The sequence below is a fragment of the Syngnathus leptorhynchus genome, chromosome 12 (genome assembly GCF_054491065.1).
Source record: "Syngnathus leptorhynchus isolate UIUO chromosome 12, UIUO_Slep, whole genome shotgun sequence".
Lineage (NCBI taxonomy): Eukaryota > Metazoa > Chordata > Actinopteri > Syngnathiformes > Syngnathidae > Syngnathus > Syngnathus leptorhynchus.
The window spans coordinates 9578672-9590951 of NC_141206.1; the positions used below are offsets into that span (position 1 = coordinate 9578672).

Genomic DNA, 12280 nt, shown 5'->3' on the forward strand with positions numbered 1-12280 from the left:
CACTCAATTCTCATTTATCAGTTGCAAATAAATAATGCAAAAGAAAATTGGTCAGTGGCGGCCTCATGGAGAGCATGGTGTGATAAATGTGGAGTGAATTACTCTGCTTGGGTTCAATGTGAAGATCAATGACGGGCTACTGACCAACTCGCGACTCGGCATCTTCAGCTCCAAGTCAATGGAGCTTAATCATGAACCGCAACACATTTACAGTTGCTCTTCATGAACTCCCATTTGTGTTTACATTCAGTCTGTGGTTAGCATGCGCACACATTAGCTAGCGTAAACCTTTATTTGTAGCGTATTTTAATATAGCACCCCCAAACATTTTCAAGATGTAATAATTGGTTAGCTGCTTTAAAAACCACACCTTGGACATTTTCTCTAGTAAATCATCGGAGTATTTCTCTTCAAACCATTGTCGCATTCTGATGGATGGTTTGTGGGACTCAAGCTAACAGTGTGATTGGTTAGCGCTGGTCGAAGGGATGCGAACAGGCGGATCACGGCATTATTACTGCACAGAAATTGATCAGAGGGCCCGAGCAGGAGGATCCAACTCTCAGTTTAATGAATAATTTAAATGTGAATGATGACTCAGCACTAGTACATGTTTACTCCGCTATAAATACACACGGTGAAAACCCCCCAACAATAATAACATGTTTTTGTTTAAGGTGTGATGCGTCAAAATAACAAATGTCTCTTGGATTTATGCTCCGTGTGCCCTTGTTTTTCTGCCGGACCGTCACACGCAAAATTTAAGGGCAACCGCAAAAAGTATTTTTATAGTTTGCCTCGATATTCTTCCACTTTACGTTTATGACCAACACGTTTCATCGTGTATCACTCTGATCTGCTGCATGACTGTTTTTCTTCCTGAGGAGTGTCCATGTGTTCTAACACAACCTAAACGACATAATGTGGAAATCATGATGGAGGCAGCTAAATTTTGGTCACCCTCCAACTATAACAGTTCACAGTCTTGTGTAAATACAAGATTTTGGAGAGTGTTTCTGGGGAATTTTTCCCTCCCTGTTCATTACCACGTCAGAAGTCAGTGATCTCGGAAGATTTGACTCAAAATTAAGTTTCGCTCTCTTCTCTTTCTTCAAACGGCTCTCTATGAACTCTAAATTATGAAACTTCCGCTGTCTGTGCGACAGAGTGGCTGTTTGAATTAATGCGAGGAAATTTCAGTCCCTCACTCCTGTCCCCTGCTGCCGCGTCTTAATGGACGTGCATATAAAAGACGCTGATGGTCTATACTGCTAATGTAATGCCTAAGTAGGAGGAAGACTATTGTTAAGCAAAAAGGGATCCATTCAAATATTTTATATGCAAGTGTGTAAATGTTCCGAATTTTGTAGGAGACGGATTCTTGGTCGTATATAAAGTATCGGAATATAAAGTCTTGAACCAAGAGGTGAGGTTATGTTTCATAGCAGTACAATACAATTGAACTCATTTGACCCAATTAAAATGAATCTTTGACGTCTATTTTTGTCAATGGCAGTGAAGGAGTTAATAGAAGCCAGATTGTAGCTATTGTTACGGAAGGCGTAAATAGCCGCTTTACGAAGTTGCTGACTGTTCCTGTAGTGCTGCGCGGACACAAAGGAAGTCTGGATAGAATGCTGTTTATTATAAGGGCAGGGAGGTCTTTTCCTCTTCAGTCAAAGAGCACAAGGAAATCCCATAAATGACTTCATGTCTTGGCCTCTGATGGTGAAATGCAGTGTGAACATTAAAGCATGGCTGTAAAAAAAAGCTTGCATTGGCTTATTCGCTCTGGGAAAGCCCCCATCTGCGGCTGAGGGCACTGGAAAAGTCTGATTCGGATTATTAACTTCAGGGATCAGCACACATGTGCAACACATATATATATATTTTATTTTTATTGATGTATTATTTTATTTTGGTTATTTTTATTTAATTGTTATTTTAAAAAAATTTTTTGGAGCATATTCCAACATATTTACATACAGCTTAGTTTGTAATAGAAAGATCTGGAATTACTGCCAGGCAAGTCGGTAGAACTCGCTCCGTATTTGTTCTGTGCACTGATGAGATCAGGGAGTTCATGCTGACAATTTTGCCTGTTTAAATTGAGGTTTCCATACAAGCAGTCACGCTCTGAGCAGACTACTCCAGCGACCGTCACCGTGGCGACGACACTCGTCGTGTTTACAATTAGCATTTGCTGCATCCGAGCGATCTGCAGCACAGTGTGTCGTGGACCACATTGACGCTTTGGAGTTGAAGAGCGATTTGAACACAAAGCCGAAGCCCTCTCTACATTTTACATTTGTTCTTCCAGGGTGTGGCCTCTCTATTATCACATCTCTCCAGTCCACCTCTGAGACTTGATCGTCACCATATCTCTTGCTTCACGTGGGCCTGAGCCAGTGTGGGGGGGTTTTGTGCCAGGTTCTTTGCATCATCAAAATCCTGCACGATTATCACGCCTCGCTTATCTGCTCGTTTGCATGGTCCGAGGACAGAGCCCGCTTTGTGCCGCATGGACCGGTTGCCGCTGGAGAGGCTTTTTGGTGCAGATGACAAGAGTAGGACAAATTATTTAAACGCCACAGGGGAGGAAGGAAAAACAGTTCTTTATCTGGAACTGGTTGATAATGTGGACTTTTGGGTTTGAGTCGGTTGCACATGCTGGTGATCCACCAACTTGTCAATATGTGCACTGATAACAGTGATTGCAGCCCTCGGGTTCGATCTATTGCTATTGATCGACCCGTTTGAATAGAGACACGGCAGCGAGCAAGTAAGGCACGTGTCGACGTCTTTGTTTAAACCAACTGAATCCTAAATATTTTTATTCTCTCAATTCAATGACCGAGCGGCTCGACACCGCCCCACCTAACCCTGACCGTGTCTAATCTTTGCCGATTGTCGCTTCTGACTGAAGCGGTCTACTCGAGAGACTCGAATTCCGCACAGAAAGAAGTCAAGTCACGGCAGTGCAGCCAGCAATTTAAATTTTAATTGGCTAGATTTATCTTCACCGTCCAGTGTGACAGGCTGATAAGTAGACTTGATAGCAAAGAGTCTGTTCTATAAAGCTCGGCAAAATCCAGATATCTGGGGAGCGGTCGCTTGAAAGAGTGGAATGGATTTATGGCAACATCGCACAAACATGCACAGTCAAGGCTTAAGTGCAGAGCTCGCTTTGAAAGTTTTACAAATCGATTCGACTTTCTGAGACGCTGTCATCAAGGAAGGCATTTTATAGTTCCGGGTCTGTTCAAAGCCTACGATGGCGTCGGTGATCGACTCCAAAGCTCGCCCACCACATATCTTATTTAATTTACATGGCCCTAAGTTCCATCTGTTAATGCCCTGTTCCTAACAGCCATCGAGATTCACTTTCAAGCAAAATTGCATCATCAAAATGCAATGAAAGTGTAATTGAATAATTATCTTATGGGACACAGCGGCTTAATGTGTAATTTCCCGCCGTAAATGCTGCGCCACCATGCTGTTTTGTAATATGCTTGTGCTGGATCGCCACGGTACCCAGGAGCCACTATTCAAAACGAATAAAACAACGTACCACCAAGAATATGAGCAATGCTGAAGCCAAGCTCTCAAATTGCGCAGCACTTTACATCAAAGAATCCCAAACATATGTCCAAAATATGAACTGGCAATGCTTATTTGCTGGAAGATAAAAGAAAAAAAGTTGGCAGACGCAAATCCTGTAACTTAAACTACAGCCACCCAAAGCGAATAGAGTCTCCTCTTGCTCTCCCTTAGCACTTCAGACATTCTATGTTAGTCTACTTTAGTATCTTCACCTAAGTGGACATTGCTTGGCCTTAATGTTTCACTCCCTGCCGCGTGATAGATGGACGGACAGTAGGATATGCCTAATAATCATTTGCCTCCTGTAGAGGAAAAGCCTTTGTAATAGCCAGGCCCTCTTATTACTAGCGCAACACCTTTATGAGCGAATAGAAAATCCCGCTGTTAAGCGGTGCCGACACCACTACTTGTTTTGCCAAAAGTCCCTGTAGTAGTTTTGCTCTTAATGTTCTTGTCGTTCTGTGCTTCACCAAAGAAAAAATGTAATTTTCAGTCTCATTTACCCGATCGGAAATAATAACTCACTCGCTGCCATTGCCGGCTATAGACGTCAAAGATTTATTTGAACTGGTGTAGGTTTTGGAGTTTTGGTGAGCCAGATCCTTAACCTGAATTGTTGATTTCTTTCTAATTATCTTTTGATTTAAATACCAGGCAGACACACTCAATCCAACTCATAGTAGATGTCAGGATTTAAAAACGGACATTTCCTTGCCTGAACTTGTACGTTTTGGCAAAGTTCCAACTTCCTTTGAGGAATTTGCACTCTCGTAGCACATTCTTTGTCAATAGCTATTTTGGTACGTTGCAGCGCACGCTTATTTTGTCAGCTACATATGGCCTGTGGCTGTCTTGCTTCATACCAAGCGACATCAGAGCCAAGCGAGACGGGACAAAACCTTTTTTGTGCAGCCTTTGCCTGCTACAACGAGACCATTATTCCGAAATAAAGCACCGATCTGGATTGCAGAATCCCTTTCAATTGTACGTCCATACAAAACTTCTCCACATTTACTCCGGACCTTTTTACGATGTAGTTTTTATGCCGACGCAAATGTCATGGACCTCTCCTTTGAACTGTAGAGGTGATCATTTGCCAGTATTCTACCTCAGGTTCTGCTCCATTAACTATCACACTGAGAGCTATAAAGCAAGCTTTGTGTTGGGCATGCCAGCTCAGCTCACCTGAGTATACGTTCGCCTGCTCTATCGACCATTCTATTGAGTCATTAAAGAATGCCGTTGCCTTCGGGGCTGCATGTTGCAGGAATTGTATCCAAGTCAAGTGTGTAGCTATCCAAAGATATTAGCTGGCTTTTATTTGCATTTTCTTCTAGTCAGCGTGTTAACTTTTTCTATAAGGTTTTTATTTTTGTTGGATTTGAATTCAAAAGGCGTTTGAGAAACGCCTCAAGGACGCCGATCATGACGGCTGATGTCATGATTAATGGTCGTCCTTGAGGATGCCTTGTTTGTGATATGATAGCGTGCATTATCTTAACCTGCGAGGCGCCGGCATGTTAATTAATTACCGTTTCCAGATGAGGAGATTGCTTCATCTCACATCTTATAGGCTTTATAGGCTAACGGCTTTATTAGCGCCACGTGGGGTTGTCAAATTTTTTTTTTTTATGGCACTGCTGTTTATTGCAACCTGTTTTTACAACATTGTAGTCCGGTCGGCCTTTTTTGTTTTGTTTCATGGTTTAATTCCGGACATGTCACCTCTAAATTCCCGTTGGAAAGGTTTAGTAGGGTACGATGACACATGATACATACCACGAGGAAAAATATGATAACCTCCAGTATTCATCAGCCAATGTCTGCTAGTTTATAACCTCCATTTGATGACTTTAGTGTCACGCTCACTCTTAGTAGCGATAAACTCCTCGGAAATATCACCTTCATAAAGACGATAATGTGCTTTCAAATAATGGCCAAGCCTTTTTTCATTGGTCACCAATCTCCACTTTGTTATTCAACAGTCGTGTAGAGTCCCCTGCCCCCCCCCCCCCCTCCACTCCATCTTTTTTTTTTTTTTTTGCCATCTGCTTTGAAATTAATGGCCACGTTGGAAAGTAGGCTAAATCCAGAGTGACAGCTTTTTTTCAGCCTCCTATTTTTAAAGAGGTGCTGCAGGCGGAGTCCAAGCGCGTGGGAGAAAGAAGGGGAGAGGAGAAAAGGTCTATCAAGCTGTTTTTGCCTCTTTGAGTCTCACCTCTGTCCTACGGGATGATCTGGCAATCATATCTCAGAGCTTCGCTTGGCTGCTGATGTCGGCGTTTTGGGATCTTCTGCTGGAGAGTGTATGAATTTATTTCAGATCATAGACACTGGCTTAAATGATGGAATTGTTTCAGCAAATAATTCCAGTTCAGAAATTTGGTCTCTGTAGTGTTACCCTGGTATCTACTATCTAAAAAAACAGACAAACATCTCTAAGCCAAATGAGTAGAAAAAAGGTAGGCTGATTTCCTACTGCAAAGGTCTTTTAGCTTGTCTAAGCAACAACCAGTCCACATTTTTCCTCTTTTCTTCTGGAATACTCCCCGCTGTTGCCATCTCCCACCTTCCCGCCCTCCCTCTCTAGGTGGATTACTGGCAGAAAGTGGACGTTTGATCCCGGCCTTCGCTCTATTGCATCTATATCCGCCTGACAAAGCTCTCAGTATCTCTTTCTTTTTTTCAGCCGCCTCTGCTCTACGCTTTTACTGTCTTTTAAAAAAGATAAGCTTTTGTACTGCTTGATGTCGAGGTCAAGCCGGGTTGAGCCCAGATCATAGTTTGTAAATATAGAAGGATGCGTGGACAGTATTTTAGGGGCCGTATAAAATGATATTGCGGACCGTATCCGGCCCACAGGCCTTATGTTTGACACCGATGCCACATAGCTTTCATGATGTATTATATACTGTAGCCAGAAAGTTTGAATGCCAGGTAGGTCTTGCTTCTAAAATGGCCTACAATGCCCCAAAGCCTCCAATCGTTATGAGCATGCCATAAAAATGCTCTCCCGACCGACTCCGAGAACCCAAGCCCTGTTTTAATCATGAGCGAGTGCATTTCTTCATAAAACCTTGAAATATATCAACACAGGATATAATACTGCTTCCTTAGGCGTGCTGTACAACTTGCTTCCATTTTTTTCTGTCTGACTTCATCTGCTACAGTTGTGTTGCGGTTTTAAGTTAATCATATTTGTCAAGGATGATGCTTGGATAAGTCTGGAGCTTCACTTGTACTAGTTAGAGTTTCCATTAATGCTGGAAAATGAAATTATTTATCTTGGGCAGGGTAATGTAATTAGATGTGTAGATTTTTTTTTTTTTGGAGGCGGTGGCTGTATATGTGATGATTGAATGTTCATCCGGGCTGCAGCAATGCTGATTAAAGTGGCCCCCAGTGCAACTTGGGTAATTAATCGTCTGCTCTCCGTGTTAATAGCATTAGTCACCTTGGAGATAATCACGGCCATCAAGAGCTCAGAGCTGTACATAATGGCTCCTTAAAACAAAGGTAAGGCAACCTGTGCTAATAATGTACTCATTGTCCCTCTTGGCATTTGAGCTTTGGATCAGAATTTTGCTTACATTAGCTAATGGGCCAAGTGGGAGTGTCATGATCCGTGTCTTTGCTTTCGGGTTCATGTTACTCGTCAACCCGTTCTACGGTGTCCAATCAGCCCCCTCGGCCATTTAGCACAGAGAAATATTTGTGTAGGGAAATCCCCAAGGGTTATCAGTCAAGGAGCTAACTCATGCTTGACTCATACGTGTGTCACCGCCACGCTGTGCCCAGTTGCGATCTTTGTCACCGTAATGTCTCGCGTGCATATTTGATCTTGAAGGATTTATGTAGAGAAAAGTGAGCAGTAACATTTCACATGAGAGGATTGCCAAGTTTAACCGGCGAGGGAAAGTCACTAGGGAAAAAGATGAATGTAGTCTTCGACTCTGTTGTCTGATGCCATAAATTACCTGGCCATTGATCCATGGCTGTCTCTGCGGACCTTCCTACATTCATCAAGCCTTCGGTGTTGGATGGACCCGAGTGAAAATTTCTCACTTTAGTCGTGGAAGCCTGTTGCTTGGATACACCGATTTGTATAAGCGTGGATGGTAGCTGGGGGTCAGGGTGGGGTGGGGGTTTATGTACACGCACAGCAGCTTTCATTGGAGCTGTTTTATGACCTTAAATCATTTGTAAAATGGTTTTGGATCACCTCCATGAATGTCAAACAAGTTATTGCCAAGAAGCAGATTCCCAGACCAAACAGTTCCAACCATATCCAGACACGCCTGGATTGAAATGTTCTGCTGTCGTTAATCGTATTGAATATTTCCTTTTTCACCTTTGTCATTAACTCCCTTTTTCTTTTTGTCCTTTGTTGCATTATTTAAAATCTAATTGCACAGCCAAAGTAAAGAGTCTTAATCTGGATGTGGTCGATTTTGGTGGGGTAATTAATTAGATCTAAATGTTCAGTCTCAACCCTTGGCTCAGCACTAATGGCGGCCATTTAAAGTCATCGTTCATACTGCAAATGCGGATCTACTCTGTCGGTGTTCTCAAACAAAAATTTAATTATCCGACCCGCAGTCGGGGATCTGTATCTTCGAGACATAAAGTTTCACAAAGCTTTTCTCTCCCAAGAAGTTTTGGTTTTCAGCCACAACCCAATATGCGTATCTGACTTTATTTTCTTCGAGTGACCCAAGAAAAGGTGAAAGTGGACCTAATTTAATAATGTCGTCATCACAGTGGTCAACACCTTTGGAGTTCATCCTCTCAGATGATTTATCTTCTTCTGTAACGGAGATTAACCCCACCACAAAAAAAAAAATGCAAGTGTCCTATTTAAAGGGCATATTTTAACACCTCGCTAATGAGCTGGTTGGGCTTTGTCTTCTGCTTGTTGTACAAGACTTAAAAGTGTGGTCGATCCTCGGCTGCTTACAGGCTTTTAGGGCTAATAGGTAAGATTAACACATTTGCATGCTTTGCCATGAATTATTCATGCATCGTCTCCTCCAATTTGCCGGAGCAGGGCCTTTTCTCTTGACGGACTTCGAGATCTGGCTGACCTGGAAGCAGGTTGGGCGGGATTTGATCATCTCAGTCAGTCATCTTAGTCCTCAAACAGACTTGTGGCACAATTTATCATACTTTTGGGAGTAGGTGTGCGTTTTTGTGTCAGTTTAAGGAAAAACAGATTTTTGTTGTTGTTGCAGTAGTCCCAGACTGCTTCTATTTTTTGACTTCTGCTGGAGCAGTCTCTGTTTTGTGATATCAATTGTTGTCGTGAAGGTGGCTGACAGGTGGGCGTCTCTGAAGACGTTTTTTTTTTTTCTTGTTGTTAGCAGTGTCATTTTTTTTAAAGCAGTCGTTTAAATGAAAAACTTCTCCTGCTTGATATCGGCTCCCATGGCAACATTCTACCATCTGTACTTATCTGTCTTTGTTTGGATTCACCATACAAACAGGTAAAAAAAAAAAAAAAGGCCACAAAATGAGTTAATAATCTAAAAACCCACAAAAAAAAAAAGAATAAAACACCTGCTCACTTTTCTAATTTGCAATTGAATTTTATTGTAACACGTAAAAAACCACGAATGGCTGTTTTACAATGTGGCTCCAAACCAAAAAGTGCTCGCTACTGGATTAATGGACTAAATTTAAATAGTATTGCAGCCGTGATCCAATCTGTAGTTTCCAAACCCAAAAAGTCTCCGCTGATTTTATAGTGTCTGGAGGCGCTTTCAACTTCTTTTACAATATAATGTACCTTCTCACTTGCCCGCAGTTTTTTTGACATTTTTTTTTTCCTTCCCGCCAGTCAGATCATAGCAATTCTCCCGGCTGCTTTTCTGCTCTTATCTCTAAACATGCATTAGAATGTCAGACACATTATTCTTCTCTTCAGCAAATGTTACCCTTTCATATACGTGTTGGAACAACCCCCCCACTGCAGGTGAGGATTCACAGACTCGATAACCTTTGCCACTGAACCGCAAATGTCAGTCCCACGGCCAACCAATCACGTTTGTTTTTAGCGGCGTAGGAGGCGGATCTCTCGTGGTGTCTTCATCCGTGACACTGGCACTGAGCAGACGTGCACACTTGAATGAGAATGAATCAGCGAGTCTCTCAGGTGTGGCCCGCTAAAATCCGGCAAAATCCGGGAATCCAGATCTGGTATCAGACGAAAGCCGCGCTTTAGCTTGACTTGAATATGTTTCTCGGTTCAAACTATGAAAACTAATTAGTTCAGCGAGCTGACACGTAAGATGTCTCACTTGGTCAATTGGAACAACAGGAAGCCTTGCATCTCATTAAGCTTGCCGGAAGGTTGAAATGAGAACATTGTGAATTTTTTTTTTTTCAACGCTTGATGCTCCGGAGCATACTTCACCTGGTGCAATGGTTGCTGTGTGAAAAGCATGCGGGCACTAAACCCAGCATGAGTCGTGATGACCAAAGCTGCTTGTAGCTTTACTCATTGAATCCAAGTGCAAAATTCAGGAAGGTGTTTTGATGAAACTTCTCGGCAGTCTAGGAGGAAGCATTTTGTTTTTTTCATTGGTCTGTTTGCTCTGAAGTTCATAACATATAACATAACATAACATAACATAACATAACATAACATAACATAACATAGCATAGCATAGCATAGCATAACATAACATAAAAAAATGAATGAATGACACAACAGCAAATCACACCAACCAATTAATCTGAATTGTCTGTCTTTTCTAGTTCCTTTGTCTGAAGAACATCCGGACATTCCTCAAGATCTGCCATGACAAATTTGGCCTGCGGAACAGTGAGCTGTTTGACCCTTTCGACCTCTTTGATGTCAGAGACTTTGGCAAGGTGAGTGCATTTTTTAACGTTTACGTATCCAGATGCTTGCGCAAGACAGGCCTAGGGCGCAATTTTCTTGTGGTTTGTAACATTCATTTAGGTTCTAGTTAAAGCAAAGATTGTGATGCTAAATTGATTTTGATGACTGATTATTATGTTTCTCGTGCGGTATGAAAGTTAATTCAATTCGTGTCAGACGAGGCTCTACAAATTTGGATTCCACTTCTCCAGAGGTGCCATCTCCATAAAGATTGCACCGTGATTAATTACAAGTATAAGCCTCTTATCTCCTCATTTCAGTGAGTTGTCTAATATCATAAAACATTTCCATCCTGGCGTGACGAAAAGCCTGATAAATAAACTGGAAGAGAAAGAAAAAGCAGACAAGGGGTCTTGGCAGTTTGTAGATAAACCACAAGACGACGCTTGGCAGTCAATGAGCTCACAGTGAATGGTATTAAAATCAAAGAGCAGTCAGAATCAATCACATCGGGCTTCCGTACGTCAATTTGGAAATTGCTTTTGTTTGGTCTCGCTGGTGGCGGGCTTGTCTCACCATTGATTTTTCATTAAAGCCAAACATCGCATTTTCATATATCGAACTGAGTCCATCCCAACTAATGTGACTTAAATTTAAATTGAGGAAATGACTCGGATAGCATGTTAAATGTTTGTCTTTCTTCTTTTGTTACCTTTTGTGGCAAGCAATGTGATGATAGCCATCTTTTTCAAACGCATCCTTGTTTTCCATATTCTGGATTTTACTGATCTGGAAGTAAGTTATGCGAGCAGGACTGTGAGGAGAAGACACAATGATGGCTTTATAGCACAATCATCTCCAAACAATAATCAGCTAGCTCCGGTTCCCCTTTTTAATACTTCAACAGTGGGCGTCAGAGTTCACGTCTCCTGGTCTCTGTTCACCATCTTTTACTCTAATGATGACTAGATTTGGGTCAACTTGCAAAAATTGCAATTGCCGCTTCCCGTGGGATCGAATCGGAGCCTTCCCGGACCCCTAACGAGCGAATATTGTCTGGTATCACCTTGCTACGTTTTCTCCATCCTAAGCCAGCCCCCATCATTACAAATTCATTATGACATCATTAAACCAATGAAATGCAGCGTATTACAGGAGACCCCAGAGAACATTTTTATTTAAACACCCCCCTTTCATCCAAACCCAGCCGCCTCGTTTCCCGTTCTCCCAACCTATTTTAATTAGCCACCGAAGGAACATTGCTGTCATTTAAATGAACACGGCAATCAGTTTATTTGGCTGTTGCCGTGATTAGCATAATTAGCCTTGCACCTGTTAGCCATCTATCAACAGTTTGGTAATTTTCTTCTGGAACCCGGAGAGGGAAGGTAACTTCCTGTCAGAGTTCCCCGGCTTAGTTAGAGAGTGCTATATTTGGAAATTTTCATTTTAAGACTTGGTTGTGAAGGTCCATTTAAGTGTACTTATTCAATGCGAAGCTCCAACAAAATAAAAATTAAATAAATCAAAATAAATAAAACTTAATAAATACAAATGGTCAGTTCCTTCCAAATCGGCACGAGGATGTAGGAAAATGTTGGAATTGATTATTGCCACCAAATTACTTCCCCCATTCATCTCTTCTTCATCATCACTTGATCTCCACTGCTCCTCACTCATTCATCTCACACCCACTCCGAGTCGGGCTAAGACAAAGCTAGAGGCAGGGAAAGCCACCACCATGCGAGGCTAGTGTGATTGGAAATGTTTGATTACTCCTTCTGCTTCTCCTAATCGTTTCCAAACAGAACCTCGCTCCTTTCATTTCCGTCC

General features: G+C 42.0%; 1 protein-coding gene across 1 annotated transcript in view; it reads left to right on the forward strand.

Moving 5' to 3' along the window:
• The window catches only part of vav2 (vav guanine nucleotide exchange factor 2), a 67561-nt gene that overhangs the window by 9599 nt on the left and 45682 nt on the right, over window positions 1-12280 (forward strand). The window contains exon 2 of the mRNA XM_085925974.1: window positions 10360-10476. Coding sequence (XP_085782100.1) covers window positions 10360-10476 — 117 coding nt within the window. The remainder of the gene's footprint in view (window positions 1-10359; window positions 10477-12280) is intronic.